The 27,206-nt window shown below is 47.6% G+C and overlaps 1 protein-coding gene across 1 annotated transcript in view; it reads right to left on the bottom strand.

The window, feature by feature from the left end:
• Nucleotides 1-24,831, bottom strand: part of LOC138260013 (solute carrier family 22 member 20-like) — a 407,633-nt gene extending 382,802 nt beyond the window's left edge. Inside the window, exon 1 of the mRNA XM_069208073.1 lies at nucleotides 24,432-24,831. Within this exon, the coding sequence (XP_069064174.1) occupies nucleotides 24,432-24,821 (390 nt within the window). The 5' untranslated portion in view covers nucleotides 24,822-24,831. The remainder of the gene's footprint in view (nucleotides 1-24,431) is intronic.
• Between the last annotated feature and the right edge of the window lie 2,375 nt (nucleotides 24,832-27,206).

Genomic DNA, 27,206 nt, shown 5'->3' on the forward strand with positions numbered 1-27,206 from the left:
AGGAACATGCATCACGTTCATGACAAAACAATGTGAAAGGCTTTGTGTAATCAGGCATACCTAAAGCTGGAGCTCGGCACATGCATTCCTTTAATTCAATAAAGGCATCCATTTCATCTCTTTTCAACATTATTTCATCCTGCGCATCTTTCTGGGTCAATTTCTGTAAAGGTTTGGCTAGAGTTGAGAAATTGGGAATCCATTGGCGACAGTAGCCCACCATTCCCAAAAAACTTTCTCACCTCTTTTCTTGTTTTGGGTGGACTCATTTGTAGTACACTCGTTATTCTTTCTTTCATTATTTTTCTCGACCCTTTTTCTATTTGGTGACCCAAATATTTCACTTTCTTTTGGCAGTATTGCAATTTTGAAGGAGACACTTCGGTGGTCATTACAACCCTGGCGGACGGTGTTAAAGCAGCAGAAATACCGCAAACAGGCCGGCGGACAAAAAAAGGGAATTATGACCCTGGCGGACACCGCCAACAAAGACAGCCACTTTAACACTTCGCCCGCCACGGCGGTACAGACAAGCAGCGCGGCGGTCACCGCCAACAGACAGGCGGAAGACAATGTACCGCCCACAGTATTACAACCCACCAATCCGCCACCTTTTCCGGGGCGGATTCACCGTGGATAAAAACACGGCGGAAACAGCTTTTGCTATGGGAAAACGCTCACCTGAACATATCCCACGAGGAACGAGGAATCCATGGAGCCGGAACTACAAATACTCCCTCCCCTTGTGTTTCTGCTCCTCTACGACCAACAGCTACGTAGGCGCCGCAGACAACGGTGAGTACTGCACCTACGACATGGGGGAGGGGGAGGCAAAAGTTAGAGGGACACACACCAAACACCCCCACCCCCACCCTCGCATATTACAACATACACACCAATGCATTCACAAAAAACACAGTAACAACCCACAATCCCCCCGGAAGAATGAATACACAAAGTGAAAAACGGTCAAACAATGTAATGTGCCAATATACATGTCATACAAAAATATACAGATATATATTTGAAAATCAGTCATAATTATATACAATACGAGAAGTAGTGCAGATATGTACATAACAATTTCCGTGCACCATCAGTCCAAAAATGCATGGGCGAGGCCCACAAACGATACCTGACCACAATCGGAGAGAACACTGCCAGGGCATCAGATAGAAATACTACAGGCACCTCAGGGGGAAGGGAAGGGGGGGCACCTCAGCCAGATGACTGCAAAGCCAGATCCACGACGGGGCTCCATGCCCATTTATGCCATCCTGGGGAGTGCAAAGCCACAGTCTCTCAAGTCTATACAGTGGGTGGTTTGCCCACTCTACCATCCTGGGGAGTGCAAAGCCACAGTCTCTCAAGTCTCTACAGTGGGAGGGTTGCCCACTGTGCCATCCTGGGGAGTGCAAAACCACAGTCTCTCAAGTCTATACAGTGGGTGGGTTGCCCACTGTTCCATCCTGGGGAGTGCAAAGCCACAGTCTCTCAAGTCTATACAGTGGGTGGGTTGCCCACTGCGCCATCCTGGGGAGTGCAAAGCCACAGTCACTCAAGTCTCTACAGTGGGTGGGTTGCCCACTGTTCCATCCTGGGGAGTGCAAAGCCACAGTCTCTCAAGTCTATACAGTGGGTGGGTTGCCCACTGTTCCATCCTGGGGAGTGCAAAGACACAGTCTCTCAAGTTGATGCAGGTCTCTACTGGTACTGGGGGGGACTGGTGCCCAGACTGGATGAGTCTCCCAGTGAAAGGTCGTGTCCTGTCACTGTCCCAGCTGCACATGGGATAAGGATGCCTGATGTGGCGGTCCATTCATTCCTACCCAGTGCATTGCCCTGTTCAGCGGTACTTTGCCATGGCGGTCTTTGCCCTGTTCAGCGGTGCTTTGACATGGCGGTCTTTGCCCTGTTCAGCGGTGCTTTGCCATGGCGGTCTTTGCCCTGTTCAGCGGTGCTTTGACATGGCGGTCTTTGCCCTGTTCAGCGGTGCTTTGACATGGCGGTCTTTGCCCTGTTCAGCGGTACTTTGCTATGGCGGTCTTTGCCCTGTTCAGCGGTGCTTTGACATGGCAGTTCAGGACTGTTCAGCGGTGCTTTGCCATGGCGGTCTTTGCCCTGTTCAGCGGTGCTTTGACATGGCGGTTCAGGACTGTTCAGCGGTGCTTTGCCATGGCGGTTCTGATAAGGACATTGGTGTGTGGGATGACGTCTTCTACACTGGACATTGGTGTGTGGCATGACGTTTCATCTTTGCCCAGCGGGGCTGTGGCAGACGGGGCCCTCCAGGACACTGACTCCGGCGGTGGTTTCCGGACCAGTGACGATACTTAGGCCCTCCTGGGCACTTACTCCGGCGGTGGTCTCCTGACCAGTGACGATACTTGGGCCCTCCTGGGCACTTACTCCTGCAGTGGTCTCCTGACCAGTGACGATACTTGGGCCCTCCTGGGCACTTACTCCGGCGGTGGTCTCCTGACCAGTGACGATACTTGGGCCCTCCTGGGCACTTACTCCGGCGGTGGTGGTGGTCTCTGGACCAGTGACGATAGTGGGGCCCTCCTGGGCTGTGACTCTGGCGGTGGTCTCTGGACCAGTGACGATAGTGGGGCCCTCCTGGGCTGTGACTCTGGCGGTGGTCTCCGGACCAGTGACGATACTTGGGCCCTCCAGGGCTGTGACTCTGGCGGTGGTCTCTGGACCAGTGAGGATAGTGGGGCCCTCTTGGGCTGTGACTCTGGCGGTGGTCTCCGGACCAGTGACGATACTTGGGCCCTCCAGGGCTGTGACTCTGGCGGTGGTCTCCGGACCAGTGATGATACTTGGGCCCTCCAGGGCTGTGACTCTGGCAGTGGTCTCTGGACCAGTGACGATAGTGGGGCCCTCCTGGGCTGTGACTCTGGCTGTGGTTTCCGGACCAGTGACGATACTTGGGCACTCCAGGGCTGTGACTCTGGCGGTGGTCTCTGGACCACTGACGATAGTGGGGCCCTCCTGGGCTGTGACTCTGGCGGTGGTCTCTGGACCAGTAACGACGGTGCTGGCGGTTGTGTCTCGACCGCCGGAATTGATGGCGCACTTCTCCGCCGTGACACTCACAACAGGATGGGCAGACTTCCTCTGGCCCTTCCCCACCTTTGGTGGAGTCACAGCTGACTCTCCAATCCCCTTGGAACCCATGTCAGTTGTTTTCCCACCAGGAGTGTTCACACGGTCCCGTCGTCCACTCTCCAATTTTAGAGCCTTTACAGGGGGTGGGCTGCCAGTGCCTTGGCTCTGGGTCCTACTGCCTGCCCTGGTGGCCGGTGCACTCCAAAAACCTTGAACAGGCACCACTGGTATTGGAGGCTTTTTGGCTGAGGCGCTACGACGGGACTGATTAATTGGAGGGGGGGTGGGGGCAAAAAGGTCAACTTTACAGAGGGACAGTTTCTGACGAACACTGGGATGGGTAGCTGGAGGGGGTCTGGGAGTGGAGGAAGAGGAGGTGGTTGTCGGAGGTGGCACTTTAGGTGTTTTGGGTGCAGGTGCAGGTATTGGAGGCTGTCATGAGGTGGATGGATGTTGGGTGAGTGATTGCCGGCGTTTGTGTACTTTGGGAGGGGGCGTCACAGACACACTGGGAGAGGACACAGGGGACGTGTAAAAGGCAGTGGAGGTGGTGAGTGCAGGTGAGCGGCTTGTGGTGCTGGGTGTCCTGGTGCGATTCATGGTGCCTGTAGATGTGGTGCATGCAGGTGTGTGTGTAGACCACACTGGGAGGGAGGAGGGAGAAGAGGAGGAGGGGGACACAGTGGAGGCAGTGGATGTTGTTGTGTCTGTATGTGGGTGAGGCTTGCGTGAGTGCCTGTGGTGTGTGTGGTGCCTATGTTTGCTTGAGCTACTTGTGTGTGTTGACTTGTGTGCATGCTGGTCTGTAGGTGTGCTTGGGATGGGCTGGGGTACATGAGATTGGGTCTGGGTGGAGGAAGTTGGAGGGGGGAGGCTAGACACAGGGGACAATTGCTGCAATCAGTGCTGAGGCCAAAGATTGCAGGGTTCGCTGAAGGACAGCCTGACCAGAATGAATGTCCTCCAGGAATGCATTACCGTGTTGCAACTCTCGTTCTACACCCTGGATGGCATTCACAATGGCAGACCGCCCAACAGTGAGTGACCTGAGGAGGTCAATGGCCTTCTCACTGAGGGCAGCAGGGGTGACTGGGGCAGGGCCTGAGGTGCCTGGGGCGAAGGTGATGCCCACCTTCCTGGGTGAGCGGGCACGGGGCGAACACTGAGGGGCTGCTGGGAGGGTGGTGCTGGTAGGGGAGGTGGAGGCTGTACCTGTAGAGGTGGGGGGCACAGATGGTGCCGCCACCACAAGGGAGCCCACATCGTCGAACAAGTCTGTGTTGCTGCTTGGTGATCCGGTGGCCGACGTGAGGCTCCCCTCGCCCTCCGTCCCACTGGTGCATTCAGAGTCCGTGGTGTGGCCCTCCATGGCCATGTGGGATGCAGCTCCCTCGTGCTCCGGTGCCACTCTACCTCCGCCTGTTGATGCTGATGTACAAAAGTACAGGGAGAGCAGAAAAAGGGGGGGAGACAGAAGAAAGAGGGTTTTAGTGCATGGCATACCGCTACCGTTGGCGGACAAGACAAACGCAGATGCCCCCTGCATTACGCCGTGCTCCTGCCCTCTGCACATGCAATTTCTGGGATATGGCCTATATGGCAATGGTTGACATCGGCGCACATGGATGCCACAGGGGCAACTATACCTCGACTTGGCACTCTGCTGAGGTGGGGTAGAGTGCCACATGGCCTACATTACGGAGGGGCCTTGCCTACCTAACTCGCCCTGGCCTAGGGACACCCACAGCCCACCTCCCCCACCCAGACACCTCCACTGCACGCAAAGTCCGAAGAATGAGAGTGTACTCACCCCCTTGTGTCTGCTGTGATGCCCTCAAGCGCCCATCCAACTCTGGGTAGGCCACCGCCAGGATCCGGAACATCAGGGGGGTCATGGTGCGACAGGCACCCCTCCCACGTTGGGAGGCCATCCCCAGCTGAGCCTCCGCCGTCTTCTTGCTGCAGCGGCGAATGTCCTCCCATCTCTTACGGCAGTAGGTGCCCGTCTCTGGTGGGCCCCCAGGGTCCGGACCGCCTTGGCGATGGCACGCCAAATGTCCCTCTTCTGGTGGGCGCTGTCCTATATGACATGCACAAGGAAAGAGGAACAGTCATTACCAACTGCACCGTCGTTGTGAGTGGCCCCCTCCCTACTCTGGCCATGTGGCCCATTCATTCCCATGCATTAATGTTCTATGAACTCTGCCCCCTTCCCTCTTCCAACCAGCCATCTCCACCCAGGCCTAGCCCATACAATGTGCTCCCTGTGTACTAACCTGTTGGTCTGGAGGACCGTAGAGTAGCGTGTACTGGGGGAGGACCCCGTCTACCAGTTTCTCCAACTCCTGTGCAGTGAAGGCAGGGGCCCTTTCCCCAGACGCAGCAGCCATAGTCGCTTCCAGACCGAGGTCACAGCAGCACTTGTAGTGTAGGTCCTCTCCTGTCGAAGGTCAGGTATCTAGTGATTGAACAGATAGAAAATGGCGGTGACGTCTGCGGCGGTGACGTCCGCGGCGGTGTGCATCATCACCGCCAGCGCACCTGTTCATTGGCTTCTGGGACCCATAGGGTCCAATGTTAACCAATGCAGCATTGCGCCGCGGTCTACGACCGCCTACCGCAACAGTGTGTAACGCCAGCGCAGTTACCCCACAATCCCATTGTCCCACTTTAGAGGTCAGGCAGCTGCCATTTCAGGGGCCCACATGGCTTCATTTACTACTGAGTCACACATAGCTAGGCCTACACTCAACACACATACAGGAAGGGTTTTGTGAGTGGTGTAGTCTTGTGTGTGACTGTGGGTACATACCTGGATGAATGATGACTGGTTCTTCACTGTTGTCCTTCGTAGGCACTGTCTGCTGGGACATATGAGAAGATGGCGGAATCCTCCGGTGTACTGACCGCTGGTGGACCTGTTGACAATGGAAGAGCGACATATCATCGTAACCTACCGGTTTGACCGTGCCACAATCCAGGAACTATGTACCCAGTTGGAGCCAGACCTGATGTCACCAATCCGCCATCCGACTGGAATCCCCCCTGACGTGCAGGTGCTGTCAGTGCTCCATTTCCTTGCAAGTGGGTCTTTTCAGACAACTGTGGCCATGGCATCAGGGATGTCCCAGCCTATGTTTTCCAACGTGTGGTCCGGAGTGTTGTCTGCCCTGCTGAAACACGTAAGGAGATACATCATTTTCCCTCAGGTGGAGGATTTGCCTACTGTGAAAGGTGACTTCTATGCCCTTGGACATATCCCCAACGTCATAGGTGCCATTGATGGGACACATGTGGCTTTGGCCCCCCCCCCCACAGGAGTGAACAGGTGTACAGGAACCGGAAGAGTTATCATTCCATGAAAGTCCAGATGGTCTGTTTGGCAGACCAGTACATCTTGCAGGTAAATGCTATGTTCCCTGGCTCAGTGCATGACGCCTACATCCTGCGGAATAGCAGCATCCCTGATCTGATGGGTCAACTCCAGAGGCACCGTGTATGGCTATTGAGGGACTCTGGTTACCCCAACCTTTCCTGGCTATTGACCCCAGTGAGGAATCCCAGGACCAGGGCAGAGGAACGCTACAATGAGGCCCATGGACGGACTAGGAGGGTGATCGAACGCACCTTCGGCCTCCTGAATGCCAGATTCAGGTGCCTCCATATGACAGGTAGATCCCTATTCTACTCACCGAAGAAGGTGTGCGATATCATCATCGCCTGCTCCATGCTCCATAATTTGGCTTTGCGACGCCAGGTGCCTTTTCTGCAGGAGGATGATCCAGATGACGGTGTTGTAGCAGCTTTGGAGCCTGTGGACAGTGATGAGGATGAAGCTGATGAAGACAACGACAACAGGGAGTCAGTCATACAGCAATATTTCCAGTGAGACACAGGTGAGAACATTTTCATTTTTAGCATTACATTAACTTTCACAGGTCTACCTCTATCCTGTTTTTCAATTTAAATCACTATTTGGTAACTGAGTTGTACCCTTCCATTACCGTTTCACAGGTGTGGTTACCTATGTGTCAACTGCTTGCATCCTTCAAGGGCTTGTGATGTGTGACATAGGTATGTTAGCTTTAGAATGGTACACCCATTATGACACTGTCATTGATAATACATATTTACTAAATCACAGACTGACTCCAGATTGTTTTGTGTTTCAAGGGTGTTTAATAAAGTGCTCAGAAATGGGAGGGGGTTGTAAAATGAGGATGGGTGATGGCGTAGGAATGTCCATGGCAGAGTCCAGTCAATTAGTCTCACAGGTGCACTGCCCATCTGGGCATAGGAAGTAGAGCTGGGGCAGTTTAAGTATGGACAGGGTAACAAAGTGGGACAGTGGGAGGACAATCAGGGTGGTCTTATTTCCTGGCGGGGGTCTTGCCATCTTGCTCTGTCCTGTTCCTGGATCTCAGGGACCGCTTGCGTGGTGGTTGTCCGTCTGCAGGGGGTGGGGTGCTGGTGTGGTGGTCCTGTGGCGGGGCGTCCTGTCCACTAGCGCCGGCAGAGGTGGTGGGCAGTTCATCGTCCTGGCTAGTGTCAGGAGCCCCTTGGAGTGCCACAGTGTCCCTCAAGGTCTGCTGTATGTCCTTCAGCACCCCTACAATGGTGCCCAGGGCGGAGCTGATGATCCTGAGCTCCTCCCTGAACCCCAAATACAGTTCGTCCTGCAGGCGCAGGGTCTCCTGCAACTTGTCCAGGACCGTCGCCATCGTCTCCTGGGAGTGGTGGTATGCTCCCATGATGGAGGATAGGGCCTCGTGGAGAGTGGTTTCCCTTGGCCTGTCCGCCCTCTGTCGCACAGCAGCCCTCCCAGTTCCCCTGTGTTCCTGTGCCTCCGTCCCCTGGACCGTGTGCCCACTACCACTGCCCCCAGGTCCCTGTTGTTGTTGGGGTGGTGGGTTACCCTGGGTGCCCTGCAGTGGTGGACACACCGCTGATTGACCTGTCCTGGGTAGGGAGGTTTGGGCCCGCTGCGTGGGTGCTGTGCTGGTGTTACCAGAGGGCGGAAGGTCGGTGTTGGGCTGTGCCTGTGCAAGGGGAACCGACTGTCCCGAGGCCCAGGATGGTCCGGGCTGGTCATCAGGATCCAGTAGGGCAGAGCTGCTATCGTCACTGTGGGCCTCTTCTGGGGGTGGAGTGGTGTTGTCTGGACCCTCTGGTGTGGTGACAGTCCTTTGGGTTCCTGCAGGGGCATAAGAGCGTGATTATTGCATGTGTGTGTGTAATGGTGTGCAATGGGTGGGTGTTTGTGTACCCCAGTGCAAGCATTCCTGTGTGTGGGGTTGTGTGGTGATGGTTGGGGGGGTGTACTGGGTATGTGCAGTGGGTATGCTTTAGTGAGGGGTGTCCATGCTTAGTTGTGTCATGCAGGGCTTGGTGTTGGGATGGGCGGTTTGTGTCATGGGTACATATGTGAGGAGTTGTAGTGATAGGGGAGGGGAGAGAGTGGGGGTGTGTGATAGCATGCAGGTAGGGTGGGGGATATGATAGTTAAGAATTGACTTACCAGTGTCCCATCCTCCACCGACTCCTGCGAGGCCCTCAAGATGCAAGATGGTCAAGACTTGCTCCTCCCATGTTGTTAGTTGTGGGGGAGGAGGTGGGGGTCAGAAAATCGTCAATATACTGTATTAAGGTTGATTCAAAAGGTAATTCCAATGATTCCAGATTTTTCTTTAAAATCTGATAGAAAATTGATGGTGACTCCGAAAACCCTTGAGGAATTCGACACAAACTGTAGACCCTGTCCAGGAATTTGAAGCAAAAGAGAAATTGGCTGTCCTCATGAAGAGGCAGAGAAAAGAATGCTTGTGACAAATCGATGACTGAGAACCACTCTGCATCACAGGGAATTTGAAACATTATTACAGCTGGATTTGGTACTACGGGAAACATTTGACTATTAAGTCATTTATTTTTCTCAAATCTTGAACAATTCAGACTTTTCCACTTGGTTTCATTAGTCCCATGATTGGTGAATTACATGGACCACTTAGTACTTCTTTCAGTACTCCCTGTTTCACAAATTCGTCAATGAGTTGGGCAACTTTCATGAGAGTATCTTGTGACATGGTATTGTGGAGTCTGAGGAAAATGTACATTAGGTTTTACAGTCACTTTCACTGGTTCTGCTCCTTTGATCAATCCTACTTCTTTCCCTGTCATATCCCACACCTCCTTCTCAACAGTTTCCTGTAAATCAGCTGGAATATCTGCCTCAGTGAGCATAGGATAGAGAGTAATCAGGGGATACTCTTCATCAACAGTTTCCATTTCTTCTTCTTCTTCTTCTAAGCTGTCCTCTTCTTCCTCATCACTGTTTGTCTGAATTTCAATTCCATTATGTGAGCACATAATTGAGCATCCTAGTTTGCATAATAAATCTCTTCCTAATAGGGATGTTGGACTTGAGTCACACACCACAAATTTATGTAACCCTTGAAAGTTACCAATTTTGACCTGCACTGGATCTGTAATTGGGTTTGTCAGATACCTATTTGCCACTCCCACTACTTGAACTGTTCTCCCTGAAAGTGGCAAATTTGGTACTTCGATACTTCTGACTGTAGAGTGTGTAGCTCCTGTGTCAACCAGAAATGAAACATTGTGACCCATAACTCTTCCTTCCACATATGGTCCCTTTTGATCAACTTCCAAAGATGCTGCAAGCATACAATTTCCCTCCTCATCTGAACTTTCACTCTCCCATTCATTGTTGATTCCATTCTCACTGTGTAACGGGAATTGGTGTACTCTGTTACTTGGATTCATTCCTTGACCTGTAACCTGTTGAGGAAGCATTACTTGTTGCTGATTCATTGGTGCTAAGGGTACTTGCATTTGCTGATTAGGTACCATAGGAAACTGCTGTTGCATTGGCTGTGATTGTACCATTTGTACACAAGGCATTTTCACCTGCTGTTGTTGTATAGGTTGTAGACCTTGCATCTGATTCACATTATTTGGGAAATTTGGGTTTGGACCTCTCAATTTTGGTCCTCTCATATTCTGAAATGTACTGACATCATTTTTTTGCTGACCTACACCTTCCTGCACCAACATTGGGCACTCCCGTTTCCAATGTCCGACGATTTCGCACGTGTGACATGGCATCACTTTCTTCATTGCCTGTATACCATTTGGAATCACAACAATATTTAAGTCAGGACCATTATTCACAAAACCTCTTTGGCCTCTGCCTCTCATCTGTGGCTGAAACATAGCATTTCCCTGCTGTTGCTGCTGCGGCAATTGTTGTTGAAAACCTTGCAAACCTGATGGAGCTGCTCTAATCTGCATCACCATCACTTTTTCTTTCAACCTTTTCTGCTTTGTCTCAATCTCATCACTGCAGTATTTTGCATAGTTCAACACTTCATCGATCGATTTTGACTGTCAACAAATCAAATGCATTTTAATCATCTGGCTAATTTCGGGTCTCAATCCTTCCACAAATCTGAATACAAAATGGAGCATGTCCTTTGCCTCAATCGTTTCCGTGCCACTGTAATTTTTAAATGCTTTCAACAATCTCTCATATTATGCATAGTACTCTTTAACTTCCTGTGCTGTTATGTAAATTTTCTGCCAATCTACATTTTTCGACGCAACTTTTGTTTTCAGATACTCAATCACTTTATGGTATATGCTCATTACCCTAGGCGATGGTGCACCTGTGTCCTTATCTCTTTCCGGTTCACTTGTTGGCCACTCTACAGCCCTTTTACAATCTTCCCACAAATCTGCTGGAACTACAATTTCGAATAAAGTATTCAGGTCTTCCCAAAGACATTTTGCGAGTTTCACAAATCTATCTGTTTGTTGATACCATTCGATCGGTTTCTCTCTTAACTTAGGGTAATCATCCGTAAAAGATTGAATGTCACACCTGTGCCATGGTACATGGATAAGTTTTCCTCCTGCTGTTTCTCTCATCGGTAACATGGTTATAAGATGATCATTCTGATGTGTTTTGACATTTTGATCTGGGATACTTTCTTTCTTCTTATCCTTTTTCTTAACCCACCTACTCTCCCACTTGTCTAAACATCTCCAAACCTGCGCGCTTTGCAATATTTCTTTAAGGTGTGTTTTCATTCCTGCAGACCTCATATGTTCAAAATCTTTTGTCTCAAAGTCTAACCTGTAACTTCTGCTCAAATGCTTTGTTTTATTTATGTCTATTTTGTGTCTGTCTGCAATTTCTTGTAACCTCTTATGTATGCTGCTTACTTCTCTTGTAATTCTAGGGCAATGTATCTCAGCTCTTCTTCTGTGTATGATTCTAACCTGTTCAAACACATCGTTCCATCTACGAGCTCACCTGCTTCCATGCCCAATCTTATTTGATTCAAATATTCTTCTCCTTTCCCCTTGGGTGTACTCTGTAGGGAATTCAGACTGTTCAACCATTGTGTAAACTGTTGTGCGTTTAGTCCCATTAATGTAGCATCTATGTCTACTGCTACTGATGGTTTCTGTAATATTTCTGTTTTTGAAGTTTGCGGTATTATTAGTGGTGGACTTGACCTTACCACAGTTGACGGAACACAAATTGGAATTGGACTAAATTCCAAGAAAGACCCAGATCTATTTGACAATGTTCCTACTGGAGTCGTTTCTTGGGTATTTTCTATGTATCTTCTTCCTGTCTCATTCTGCGTCATTACACTTTGATCACATACATTTGGCTTTGCTTGTATATATAATGGTACTGGCGGACCTACAGTGACAGGCAAAGATATTGCATCCGGATTCTGTCTGTTACCCAAATTCTGTGGCATGTTAATTCCCGCATTATGGTTCATCATTGCTGACATGTCTAACTGTGTTTCTGCTGTTTGAATGTACTTTGGCATTTCTTGAATCTGCTTTTGAGGCATCAAAATTTGTGTTGGTTCGGTTTGAATCAATGTCGGTCTTTGGTAATTCTGTCCTCTCTGCACCATTAAATTAGAAGTCATTTCCAAATTATGCTCATCATAATAGCGTCTTTGGACCTGTGGCTGATAATCATTAACACGTTCCAGTTTAGTCATGTCAGGATATATTCTCTGAACTTGTGGTATTTCTGGTGTAAAAGGCATATTAGGACTACTCTGCATCTCCAATTTTCTCAAATTCGGTGTTACAGTACCCTGTATTGGTTCTGGAGGGGCAGTACTAGTGCTTGGGGCATTTTTGTTTTCCACATATGGTGGTGGACGGTCATTTAGCAATTGCTGAATGAATTCCTCATCGTCTGATTCATCTGACCTTTTCGAGGTTCTCTTGTTTTCTCTATCTTTGGACTGACTCCTGTTTGTTTTATGGGTAGCTTTCCTTCCTTCCATCTCTGCTTCGTCAGTAATTGCTGGAAACAATTTAACTCCCTGCAATATATCTGATCTCCAAACTTTTTGAGCACTATCCCATCTAGCATCCGCTAGTGTCTTTTCTACTTTTAAGGCACTCTTACATGCTTTGAAAAATGTCATCTTTCCGTCTTTTATTTTTCTCAAAATGTAATCAATAAATGACTTTAATTCCCAGAATACTCTTCGCTTGCCTTTCCCCACCAATGGCGCTTCACGGACTGCGTCCAATCCATGCGCGACCCTTCTCACCAACCAAACCTATCCCAGCGCGGTTCCTAGTGACGTCACACTCACACACTGTGGCTGACAAAGACTTGTGGCTTGTCCTCCTTCATTCAGCTTCACTCAAAACTAATTTCTGCAATATATCGAGAGCACTAATCAAAAAGAAGAAAACAAATCTGTCGGTTTACTACAGGAAAGGTAATACAATCACTTCAGAAACCTTAGGGATTTTTCACTAGCCTCAGCAGTTATTCCATCTTTCTCGGTTTCCCACTTTCGCAAGCAAAATTTTACCTGCAAACTTTACTCTCAACTGATCAATGAACTATTCCAGTGCACCTTAGAATTTGTCAAATCTCAAAGTCGAATTTTTTTTTCATTCATCAATATTCGTACTGACTCGTTGACCACGCCCGATCAACCTATTAAATCGAACAAATTACAACATCAAACAAGTGTCTCATACACATTTCAACATACTCCGGAATCTCTTGACCTCGCAGGTCACGTCTCAACATCAACAACCACGTGGACAATTTTTCCTGCACAAAGCGCTACACACATATGAAGTTCGACGACTTCCCTACTCTTACACTTTGGAGTACCACTCCTCTAAAAAACATTTTTGATTGGAGTTCGTAACCCCCTAAAATCCTCACAAACTTCACAATTCATCTGCGGCATAAGCTATGCAAGCGCGAAACCCTAACTTCACTCATACCGTCACTAGAAACGCCGAAAATATTCTCACACCTCCATTTCCTCCATTCACAAGCTCTGAGATTCCGGGAAAGTCATTGGGGATTTAGGGTATCATCATCTCTCCAACTTGTTTTATTAAAGAAAATTCTAACTTGAATCTGTCTATTGTTCGGATGGGGTCCCAAAGGGCCAAACCATCAATCTCTGCTACCATTTACTGATAGCACGTCCAGTCCTTATAAATTACTTATACTTGGACACGCTGGAGGTCAGTGAACCTTTTGACCTGAATGAGCTCTCCTCATCCAAAGAATTGTCGGATCCCTCAAATCAATAATCATTTATAATCAATAACCAATACTCAATTAGTGATCAATCAACAAATTAGTTAAACAGAAAATGTATAATTAAACACACCATGACCTTTCAGTCATGAATAACCACACCCGTTTATTAAAACTTAATGAGTTTATTTCCCTATATTAACAAAGCTAACACAATGTAAGTAAGTCTCCAAATCAAATGGTACACATATACGAACATTACCGGCTGTCCATAGCGACGGAAGAAACGCAATCTATGCAAAACTTGGATTATGATGCACTCAGCTACAGCAATGCAAATCACCAATAAAAGTAACTGAATTTGGCTAATTGCATACATCGGTCAGCATAACAAGATTTCAATTCAGCATGGTGAATCAAATGAATACCTCAACTAACCTCTGATTAGCATTGGCATGTGGGGCTTCATGCAAAAATGAATTTAATCAACACAAATTTAGAAAATTTCTAGCTTAGGCTCTGTCAAAATAAGCAGTTGGTACCTAAGAAGGAAAATACAATGAACAGTACATTTTATCCTTTTATAATTACCAACTATAATCAGCATTCAAGATAAGTCTTCATCCTTCAGGTACCGGTTCGATCAGCATGGGGCAGACTTCAAAGGGGCAAAGTTTAAGGTAAGTTTTCCTTGCAGCAGCAAGGAAAGTGGGGGGGCAAAAGTTATTATATGGGCAAGGCAAAGTAAAGTTAAAGTTAAAGTCTCTATGGTGAGAATTCTTTAAAGTCTCTCTCTGGGATAGAGAAAAGGCATCAAAGTGTCATCAAAATGGCTTCTCAAATCTGGCTTCAAAATGGCATCAAAGAAAATGGCTGGCTTCTCTTCGTCCGGTGGGATTAAATAAGAAACGTTCCAAATTCTTCAGGTTCTTCCATTGGAGGGTCCATGGGATGGTTTCTCTTTAACCAATCAATAGTGTCTTTTCTCTTAATGCTCATCTACGCATAAGATGTCCTTGGAGTTTTGGAACACAGGTAGCAACAAAGTTGCCAATTAATTTTTCATCAGTTTCCTCATTGTCTGCACCTGCAGAAACTGACCTTGCTTCAAAGGGGATGAAAGTTGCCTAGCACGCAACTTTAAGATAAGTGTATTAGTCATTCTACAAGAAAAATACAGCTTTTAAAGGTTAAAAACACGTCTTTGTTAATACAAGTGAAAGCTATGCAGTTAAAATTGAGACCAGGCGACTAGGCCAAAGCCTCTGCTAAATTTAAGCTAAGCATATAACAGTTTAACGAGAAAATCATAGAATATAGTTTCATTTATGACACAGTCATACATTTGTCGATTTTCATGATTAATTAAGCTTGTTTATTCTAAGGCGAACTACTTTGTGGGCACATTTTTCTACATACATCATTTTTCTTTGCTAAAATCACATTGTCTTATACGGTTTTGTTACATGATATATGAATGTTAGTCTTTCTTTTTCTGCTTCATCAGATGTCATCATTTGATTCCAAACGTACACAGATTTGGCCTTCACCCCTGTCCCCTATATGTAGGAGCTCAGCACTTTGATAGCATGGGCAGGAAATGTAGGCAGATTGTCCTACAGGATAGTCGAGGTTCTGTGGTGCTCAACAGGGTTATCTTATTTACCATTTCTCAGGACAGAGAACCCACTTGGAGAACAAGTCTGACGGAATGACTGCCTCTTCCTCAAGCAAGATTGACGACTGAGTATTGTTCCTTCATTGAGGGAGGAAGATGTGGGCTGAGACAGTTTCTGTGACATGGAATACATTATGTGAACATCTGATATGAAAGCTACTTTGTGAACACTTGACATTGGATGTTGGTGAGGACATGCTGCAATAGGGCATCCAAGTTAATTAATTTGGTGAACATACTCTTGCTTATGCAGTCTACTGGTTTGTCCACCTTACAGGGGTTAGGACCTAGTTTCTAGTTTCTATTGAAAAAGCGTTTTTTAACCTGCCTACATCTTTGGCTCCAGTTGCCGAATCGTCACGAAGTTTCCAAAAAATGTAGACGTTCACATCAGCTGCTGTCTGGAAAGTTTGGGGATAATCCGTCAAGCGGGGGCCGAGAAAAGGGGGATTCCAAAACGTGTTTTCTCCATGTTAATTCCCATAGGGATTTTGAACAGGAACAGCACCCAAACCACTGGACGAATTACACCAAATTTGGCAGAAAGGTAGCTCTTGGTTGAGAAAACACCCTTTTTGTTATTTGGTGTAAATCCGTTCAGTGGTTTTTGAGAAATTAAAGAAAAAACTAATTTGTATATCTAGAGATGTGAAAGTTCAGTGAACAAACCCCACCACCCCCTCGCAGTCCTGAAACCCACCACCTCTCCAGGGCTATTAATGGAAATTAAGGGAGGGTTTGCGCGACCCCCCACAGCCCCGGGGAATGTCACCTCCCCAGGGCAAATGGTGAATTGTATGCAGGGGGCTGTACAGCCCCTCTGCTGTCCTGGGGACCACCACCTCTTTGGGGCTATTAATGAAAATTAAAGGGGGGCATGTGGCCCCATCCGCAGCCCCAGTGACAGCTACCTCCTCGGGTTAAATGTTGAATTATATGCAGGAGGGCCACGCTGCACCCCACCGGAGCCCACCATGAATGGAAATTAAGGGGGGCAGTGTGTCCCCCTTCAGCCCTGGGGACACCCACCTCCCCGCAGCTGTTTAAACTCCTCTTGTGTCCTGGGATGCCCACCCCCTGGGGAATAGCTGTTTGCTCTGACTTGGCAGGAGCTTTAGCAGCTCCTGCCAAGTCAGAGCAAACACTCCAGTTCCAGCACTGAGAGCTGTCAAACAGCTCCCACTTGCTGGACGCAGAGGTTTCCTCTGTTTTCCTGCCTTCAGAAATGCAGGGAGGGAAACAGAGGAAACAATTGCTCTTACAGAGAGGGAGCTACATCTTTAGCAGCTCTCTCTCTGTGACACCAATGTTTACAGGGATGTTAGAGTTAGGAAATAGAATTTAAAAAAACAGAGAAAATCATATAAAAACCTAAGGTTACAGGGATGTTAGAGATAGGCTCACATTTTGAGAGTACAAAACCATAGAAATGTAGCTGTCATATGTATTTCAAGTAACTATAACTAGTGCCCTAAGGTAACTATAGCTCATGCCCAGTTTTTCCTCAAAATGTTACTGCAAATATTACATTGATATTATCCCTGATGTTATCAAAGATGTCATGAGTGCTGTAATATGTGGGGTAATTAGCAGTGCAGGGTGAGGGCGCGGGTTATTGCTACCTTAGGACACGAGCTATAGCTACTTGTAATAACTCTAACTATAACAGCAGAATTTCTATGTAACCTTTGTTTTTTTCAGTGAATTTCTATGTTTTTTTTAACGTAAAGTAATTTTAATTACTTTACATTAATCCAACCACTGCAGTGCACGTCTGAACCATCCAAACCCGCGCCACACACAGCCTTCGCCCATATGCGGCGGGGTTGGCTGCGGCCAGGCCTTGCGGCCAACGCCCTATGTACACCCAACCCCACGGATTTTGCCACAGGGCCTTGTCTGAGGCCAGACACTGCAGCCAACCCAATATACCCACCCAAGCCCATACCACACAAGGCTTTCAGCCATGCACACTGGGGATGCAATCACCTTCATCAAGGTTTACAGACAACTTTTTGAAGCTCGAAATGCAGAGAAAAAACACTTTATAATGCACAAGATAGTTGGTTAATTAGTACTTTACAGAAGTGTGGCCTCAGCTTGAGCACCTGCTTTGTCTATTTGTGTAAATGCGTTCTGTTGAGCTTTCTATTTCTGTGAATTGAGCGTCATGCCAGAATGAATCCTGCTGTGCATATTTATCCAAGAAGAGGCGAGCATTTTGTCCAGAATGCCAACCCAAGTGGAGTACTTTCTACTGGATTTGTTTCAGCCCTGGGTAGGTGGTGACCCTCTGGGCCCAGGGGGTCTACACAGCCCCCCACATTTTTATAACATTGAGGCCACAGGGGGGTGGTGGCACCCAGGGCCTGGGGGGTCTGCTCGACCCCCGCATAATGCAGAATTCAGCCCCAGGGTGGTGGTAGTCCCAATGGCTTCATTAAGTCCTTGAAGGAGGACCCTCTGCGTCCATCTCGATTTTTTAAAATTAGCACAATGACCCTGGGGCCTGACCCACACGGGGGCTAAATTAAAAGTAAGCGCCAGAGCAAAAGGGGGGGGGGGGCAAAAAAGTAGCATTTCCCATGTTAATTTCCATGGGACCTTTGAATCAGGCTACAACCTCATCCATTGGACAGAATTACACCAAATTTGGCAGAAAGTTAGTTTTTGGTACACACATTACACTTTTGCTTATTTGGTGTAACTCCATTCAGTAGTTTTTGAGAAATTCAGGCACATCCAAATTTGTATATTTCCGGCCACAAAACCTGTGTAAATAATGACGAGCTTGTGCGGGGAAATGTACAGTTCTGATTGGCTGCCAACACTTCAACCAAGAAGTGTTGGCAGTCATCTTGGGACTCGGCTTCAGCCAAGTTTCTAAAAAAAAAAAGTACGTAAAGAAGAAAGGGAGCCAGGGTAGAGACACCTTGACTCCTTAACTCTGGTGTTGGGGTGCCCGCCAGACCAAAAAAGCATTTTCTCTTTTCGCTGCTAATTTCCGGCAAACAAATTTAAAAAGACAAGCTCCCGCCATTGTTTTTTAAGGCCCCTTTGTGGGCTTTGGAAAGCCCCAGGGACCACCAATTCCCCTGGGCTTTCCTGCAATGGTATATGGGACTCCTCCACTGCCCCGGGGAGCACCACCTCCCCGGGGCAGTCATGTAATGGTATGCAGGGGGGTCTGTGGCCCTTCCTTCCCACAGCCACAGGGGCATTCATGTAATGGTATTGATATGCGGTGGCGACCGTGCGGTCCGCTGCAGCCCTGAGGCAAACTTGTAATTGTATGCGAGAGGGCACACCCCCCCCTCCCCAGCCCCGGAGAGCATCCCCCCTCGGGCAAATATTGAAAAAAGAAAAGGGGGTCCGTTGTGGGCCCCCGCACCCTGGGGACCACTACCTCCCCTGGGCTATTTGTTGGAGGGGGGGCGGTACGGCCATCCTCAAGGAGCCAATGATGGCCAAGGGGACCACCACCCCAAGGGCCTGTTCCTGCTATGTCCTGGGGAGCCCACTCAGGGACATAGCTGTTTGCTGTGGCTTGGCTGCAGCTTTATAGCTGCTGCCAAGTCACAGCAAACACTTTGCTTGCAACGAGGGAGAGCTGTCAAACAGCTCTCCCTCGCTGGGAGCAGAGGTTTCCTCTGTCTCTCTGTCCACAAAGATGCAGTCAGGGAGAAAGAGGAAACAAATGCTCTCACAGAGGAGGGAGCTCCTTTAGCAGCTCCCTCCTCTGTGACAGCAATGCTGGCTGCCACAGAGGCAGGGAGCCAGCTAGGACCGTGGGGATCTTCAGACTCCCAGGGTCCCTGAGATTGTGACTGGGTGCCCTGGGAGGGGGGGGGGGGCAAGACCATACACAGGGTTGGGTTGTTATAGGGGTTTGCCGCCAGCTCTGTGGCCAACCGTCACTGCGCACAGGCAATTGCCATGCGCAGTGGTGGCTGTATTAACATATAGTGATGAAAATTACTTTACGTCAAAAAACTGTAGAAATTTACTGAAAAAAACAAAGGTTACAGGGACATTATAGTTAGGAAATAAAAATGTTTAAAAAAACTTTGAAAGTCACTGAAATAAACAAAGGTTACAGGGACGTTATAGTTAGGTTCTGAATTTAATGATATACAACCAGAGAAATTCTGCAGTTATAGTTAGTGCGTGAGTTATAGTTACTTGAAATAACTCTAAGGTAACTACAACACTTGCCCTCGCCATACACCACTAACTACCTCAGACACTACAGCACTCATGAAAACTTCTATAACAATATTAAAAATATAAATTAAACATTAGCGGTCAAATAATACAAAAAGCAAACATTTTGCATGTCAGGGGTATGAGTTATATTTACGGCGCGAGTCCCTTAGGGACCCCTCATGGGCCATAAATTGCCCTTCTTTTCAGCCGAGACATAGATTTGAGGATCCTCCCTGGATCCTGCTCAGATATTCTTCGTATCCTTGGGAAAAGCAAGGCCCTGGTTGGCTGGCTGCAACCTGACTGAAATATTACCTTGTGCATTAAAAAATCATAGAAATTAACTAAAAAAAAACAAAGGTTACAGGGATGTTATAGTTAGGTGGATGTTTTACCCATACAAATGCATAGAAATTCAGCAGTTACAGTTATACTTATAGTTATACATATCTAAAGAAACTATAACTCGTGCTGGAAAGTAACTTTGGGCAATGAGTTATAGTTTCTTAACATAAGTATAACTATAACTATAACTGCTGAATTTCTATGTTTTGGTATGGGTAAAACATCAACCTAACTAAAAAGTCCTTGTACCCTTTGTTTTTTTTCAGTGAATACATATGTATATCAAAATATAATTACAGACAGATAGACAGTATGAGACTGATAAGTGACTACTTTAATCACATAAGTAGAGAAGGGGAGTTAAGCCAGGGCACGACTTCCCAAGGTATTCCCTAAGTTAGGGTTTATTGACTCTCAGAACTGGTAGGAACCACTCATGTCTTAAATAATCGCATTTAGGTCTAAGTAGTGAATAGGACATAATTTTCGGGATACATGGCCCTGATGAATGCACATGATTTATATAGGCAATTGTAATGGGGAGCATCATGTAGGCACATGGGCACTGCATTGAGCCATCGTGCTCACATTCCGTTGCATAACTAATTTTAGAGGCACCAGAGGTTACTATTATTAAAGCTTATAACTGGTGATCTCTAAGTACATTTATCTAATCTGGATCCCACATTGTCCAGGAAGCATTCCCTCCGGTTGGAGGTCAAGTATTCCCTGGTGGTATCATACTACCAGGGTGGGGAAACATTGCCTATGATGAAGCATGCCACCTACTGTGGGTGAGGATTCTTCTTCCAAGGAATTGATCTTTCCCCTGAATCAGAATGTCTACGAGGGGGAAACCAATGACATTCAGATACTGAGGGATGGATAATCCCCTGTATAGTCAGTGCACCATTACTCACCTACACTGGGACTGCCTGTCTAGTGCCTGTAACCTCTCTGCTGTACGTGGCTGTGTTAATTGGATTTTCTGTTATTTTTCTGTTTATTTTCAGTGATTTTCTGTTTGCCCTCGGCATCCGCCATTTTCCTTCCCATCTTGTCCCTTCTGCAGCCAGCTAGCCTCTCCCACCTTCCAGGTCTACTTATGGAGGCCGCAGCATGGACAAGCACAGCAGGTGCATTGCCGGTGAGCCAAAGGCAAGCCCGTCTGCTCCATAACTGGACCTTTCACCTGCTGACACTGCCTTTGCTCCTGCAGCACCAAACTCCAGCATGTACGGATATCACCACCACTCTGACCTCAACCACTCCAGACCATAACCATCGCCTCCTGCTCAACGCACGATCTCTATGCAAACACGTTGCCTAAATGTGGGACACCGTCACCTCCCTCACCCGCAGTGTCACTTTCCTCACCGAGACCTGGCTCTACCCTGCATCTGCACTTGACGTTGCCACTGCCTCAGCAGAAGGCTACAAGATCGCACACTGAGATCGGATCAACAAGTATGGAGGTGAAATCACCATTATTCACAAGGAAAACATCAACTGCACCACCATCCCAGATAACGTGACCAGGATCATAGAACATCTCAACTTCTAGCTCCAAACTGACAGCAAAACCACAATCTGAGGCACCCTCGCCTACAGACCCCCAGGACCTCGCCCCAGCTACTGCAACGTCATCCCTGACTTCATCGCTCCACTCACCTTACACTCCAAAAACGACATCTTCCTCAGTGATCTCAACTTCCACCTCAATGACCCCAATGACACCAACACCGCCAAACTCCTCAAAAGCATGAACATCAGCATCACCCAGCTGGTTAATTACCCCACCCACATTGCAGGACACACACCCGACCCTTTCTTTTCTGCCAATGACTGAATCAAATCCAGACATGTCACCAACCTCACCTGGACAGACCACGTTATTGTCTATTTCACTATCAAGGGAGTCCCTGGCACTACGCCCAAACTACCCTGTACACCCGCTGCAGTGGGAACAAGATCTCAGCCTGGCAGTGGATGGACGTCCTCAACACCTCTCACCCTCACACCGCAACCAACCTCAAACAGGCAGTCAAGAACTTTTCCTCCTGGATCACAGACTGTGCCAACATAGTCATCTCCAACAAAACCCAACAAGTCCAAAGGATCCTCCAAGCAAGCCAGCTGGTATACGACTGATCTAAGAACCTCAAAGCGTACCTACAAACAAGTTGAAAGGAAATGGCACACAAGCAGGGAGCCTGCAGAACTTACCACCTTAGAAACTGCCCTCAACCAATCCCACCAACTCTTGAAAAAGATGAAAAGAAGCACCCTTGCCTACTACTACAAAGCAAGTTCCGATCACAGCAAGGAACTCTTCAGCACCGTCAGAGACTTCAATCCCTCAGCCACCAAAAACATCATCACTCCTTCACAAGAACTCTGCAACTCCCTGGTGGACTTCTTCCACAACAAGCTCTACACCATTTACAAAAACTTTGAACCCCAGCCCACTGACCTCCTCAGCCACTTCGACCTCACAAACAAAGAACACTACCACCTGCTCACCACCTGGGACCAGCACACCACACAGAACACGGCTTCCATCATGAAATCCATCCACTCAGGAGCATCTGTGGCCATATGCCCACGCCAAATTTTCAACCTCAGGAGAATGGCGATCAGCGATGAGCTCGCCACCATTCTCAATACATCGATCACCATGGCCACATTCCCCAAAGAATAGAAACACACAGAAGTCAAGCCCATACTCAAGAAACCACACACTGAGCACAACAAACTCAAGAACTACCACCAAAGTCCTCGAGAAGGCCACCAACCGACAACTCACAGAACACCTGGAGAACCACAATCTTCTAGATATCTCCCAATCCAGATTCCGCACCTACCAATGCACCGAAACTGCCTTGCTTTCAGCCACCGATGACATCCGATCCCTCCTCGACCAACGAAAAATGGCGGGCCTGACCCTGCTTGACCTCTCAGCAGCATTCAACACAGTATAACATTACATCCTGATCAAAAGGCTGCACAACATCAGAATGAAAAGAAATGCCATCAAATGGATTGCCTCCTTCCTCACAGGTAGAACCCAGAGAACCTCCCGCCCTTCACCATAAGAACAATATCTGCAGCGTCCCTCAAGGTTCATCCCTCAGCCCCACCTTGTTTAACACCTACATGACGCCCTAAGCAAATGTCGTAAGAACACATGGACTAAACATTAAATCCAACAACACCCAGCTCATCCTCTCACTATCAGAAGACCTTGCCACCATGCTGTCAAACTTCCATAAGTGAATGACGAACATTATGGACTAGATGAGAACCAACTGCCTACAGCTCAACACAGACAAGATGGAAGTGCTGATCTTCGGAAACGCCTCTCCATGGAATGACGCATGACAGCACTCCAAACTTGGTTCCTCACCTACTCTAAGCAACCACACCTGCAACCTAGGCATCATCCTGAACAATAAACTGACAAAAAAAAATGGATCAACGCAGTCTCGTCTTCCAGCTTCCTCACTGTCTGCATGCTCCTCAAGATCTTCAAATGGCTCCCCATTTATACCAGACACACAGTCACACAAGCTGTGGTTGCCAGCCGACTGGACTATGGCAATGCATTCTATGGAGGCATCACCAGGCAACTCCTCAAGAGACTACAGACGATACAATACTCAGCTGCCAGATTCATCCTTGACCCCCCCAAGCAGACCCACTTCACCCCCACCTGAAGAAACTCCACTGGCTCCTCATTCAGAAGAGATGCCTGTTCAAGATGCTGACTCATGCCTTCAGAGCCCTCCACGACCTAGGACCTGTGTACATCAACAACCAACTGAAATTCCAACTCTCGTCCAGGCACCTGCGCTTTGCCTACCTCTTCCTCATCCATCCCCACCCCCGCATCTGCCGCAGCAACAGTGGAGAACGCTCTTTCTCCCACCTCACTGCGATGTTCTGCAACACCCTCCCAATCCACCTACAGACCTCATGCAGAAAAGGACTCAAGATCTGGTTACTCAATTTTGCCCCGGCAGCAGTACCCACAGTGCCTGTATACTCTCACGGGTGATGAGCTGCACTTAACAAATATATCTGGATTCTATTGGATATAGTTACCCCACCATATTGTGTTTTGGTACTGATAATGAGCCCAACATATGCCTAAGTACTACACTAGTTTGGTGGCAATGTTTAATACATAAATAGCAGTCATTATGGTGTAGCTAACTACACCCCAGCAGTTGCTTTACAGGCCACAGCCCGTTGTCAAGCAGAAAGTTGTGGCATATGACAAAACAGAAATTGTAAAAACCTGGACTTTGTGTTACGTTAATGAGCCATAAAATCAGCATATACATGTTAAGGCTGCACTGTTCTCAAATGTGCAACAATTGCACAGGTATCACCACCAAAAGTCTCAAACAGGGTTTCAGGCAACATGAAAATGAAGGCCTGTGTGCCCCTAAAAGAGAGTTATACACCAGTATTCCACTTTGTTACAACATGGCTAGAGTGTCTTACCTCAGAAACAATGGTTGACGAAAAGAGGCTGGTATCATATGTCCATCCATCAGAACATGGCTCTCTGACTGCCTCTGTCCTGTTCACCTCTGTGTCGTTGGTGGTCAGTAGGCCCCACTGAGGCGTGGTGAAACGAAAACACCTCTCTAGTTGCTGGTTGGCACCAACTGGGATGAAGGCCTTCAGGAAATCCTTGTGGGTGAGGTTAACCCTGCGCGTCTCATTGGATAGAAAAGGGAGGTGACAGTGATGAGCAGTCACATGTGCGGAGAAGTTTTGCACGAATATTTGGCAGGCAGACATGGTAGTTGAGAGGAGTGAGAATATGATAAATATAATCTGGAAGCATCCCACACCTCCGACTGCCTCTATCAAGTAGTTGAATCCCATTGCTGGATTTTCTTTCGCCACCTGCAGGAACAATGCATAAGAATTCATAAGCACCTCTGAAAGATTGGAAGATGAATGACAACGTTGGAGGAAAAACCAGACACCTCTGTGCAGGGGCAGCCCCTCCGTTATGGCAGAGGAGCATTGTCCCACTGCTATAAGGCAGCAGAATGCAGAAAAATAAAATGATAATCAAACTATTTTATTATTAATTTATTTTTCACTTATCAAGTCCGCCAGTCTAGGGTGGGTGAGGCCATCCTCACAACGCACCTGCGGCTCAGGCTTCTAACCCAAATCTACAAGGCCACAGAAAACCACTTTGGGTGCCTTTTCATTGCCTTGTAGATGTGGAGTAAGGCAATGCAGCGCAAGCCACTGCGTTGCCTTACTTTGGATCAGGGAGCCATTTCCATGGATGTTGCGTGGAGGATCCCAGGCAACGTCTATGTATTTTTACGCATTCCCAGATTTACAAGCTATTGTAAATCTGGGAATGCGTCAAAGGCCTTCACCACTCCAGGAGTGACGTAAGTGTGACGCAACAGGAGAAATAGATGTATTTCTCCCCATTTTTTTTCTTTCCATGTGTGCTGCAAAGTGCAGCACACGTAGAAAGAAGAAAACCCCTTGTGATTGTTTATGTGTGGGAAGGAGACCCCTCCTGCACAAAAACAATCATCCCCACAATGCAGGGACCCTCGCACTGTGGTGCAAAGTTGCATGCTTTGGCGCATGGCAGCCCATTGTGCGTCAGAGCAGGGGAAAAGGACAGAATTATGCTGTATCTTGCAGACATGGTGCATTTATGCCTTTTCACTGTGGTGCAGGGTGGTGCAGTGAGCACTTGCTGCACCACTCTGCACCTCCGGCCTTGTAAATTTGGCCCTAACTCTGCATATGGCAGTTTGGCTGGCCATCTTAGGCCAGCCAAACCGACATGCGCACTTAAAAATCTCAACCCAAGTTGTGTTGCACAGCCGGAAAGAGAACCAGCGCAGGCTCCCAGGCCCCAATTGAGCGTAATTTCAGCCTGCTTAGACCAATGCCAGCGCTTCTCTCATGATGGGTAACAGCATGAGAGAAGCATATGGACTTGGAGGAGAGGGGAGCAAGCAGACAAAGCACTGAGGTGTCGTCCAGCAGCAGCAGGTATGTAATTTTGTATTTTATTATTCCTGACCTCCCAGCACACTGTCCCAGCAAGCGTTATTGGCAGCTGCTACCCCTGCCTCTGCCCAGGCCAGTATATAACGCAAGAGTGAAAGGAGACAATTCAGAAGGGTTAATGTGAGTAGAAAGGGAGTTGTGCTTTACTGATAGCAGTACCATATACAGATAGCAGGAATAGTACCTTTCATTTACCACACAAACATATATAGGGATCTGTTTACCAAATTCTCATGTAGCGCAGCAGCCAAAAATGCTGCACTGCGAGAGGAGACAGAAATATGGCAATCTTCTCCCCTCTTCCTAATGCCATCACACAATCTGGCAGCCAGGCACCATACACACTTTTGCACCACAGTGCAAGGGTATCTGCTTGAGTCTAACATAGATTTTGTAATGGAAGGAATACTATGCTTAGACTAACTCAAAAACTTTTTCAACTTTGTATGTGTGTTGTACAGTGCAGCACAAAAGCAAAGTCAGAAAAGAAAGGACCTATATGAAATGTGGGTTAGAGTTTTGCATCAAAAACCATGAGGGGTGCATGGGAAGGCCCATTGGAACGCCCCCTTGGAACTAAGTAATGCAAAGCAGCACATAACTTTCAAGTGAGTAAACTAGGGGAAAAAAGATTTGCCATTCATTTACGTCACTTTTGTGACACAAACGGCACACAATCTTAGTAAATATATCCCGTAGTGTCTCTCACTGAACATGGAAACTTATAAAGTGACAGAACAAGTGGTATCTTTCACTATGCATAGAAACATACGCACTGACAGCAAATGTGATGTCTCTACCAGAAACATATACATGTAATAGATAGATATCTGTCTCCCTGACTCCCTGACCAGACAGAACAGCTGAAGATGTTGCTGCCTGCACTACAATCTCTTGAATGACTCTCTCCCTGCTCTTGCTGCTTCAAAGATTCTAAAACCCACTTCTCAGCACCAGATGGTCTAATCTGATCCCATCAGATGCATGCAGGTACGAGGAGTCGAACGTAGCAGACCACAGCAGTGGGGGAGGGACAAGTCATTGCAGGGAGGGAGCAGTCACATGAACTAAAAAACATTCACATGAGCCGGGGGAGTCACAGTCACATAGGTGCAAGAATCGGTTACATGGTTTTAAATTGGCAGTTGTCCAGTTAAAGAAACTGGAGAGTCCCAGTGGCCTGTCACTTGAATGGAAGGGCATTAAACATGGTCA

Source organism: Pleurodeles waltl, chromosome 9 (genome assembly GCF_031143425.1).
Source record: "Pleurodeles waltl isolate 20211129_DDA chromosome 9, aPleWal1.hap1.20221129, whole genome shotgun sequence".
NCBI lineage: Eukaryota > Metazoa > Chordata > Amphibia > Caudata > Salamandridae > Pleurodeles > Pleurodeles waltl.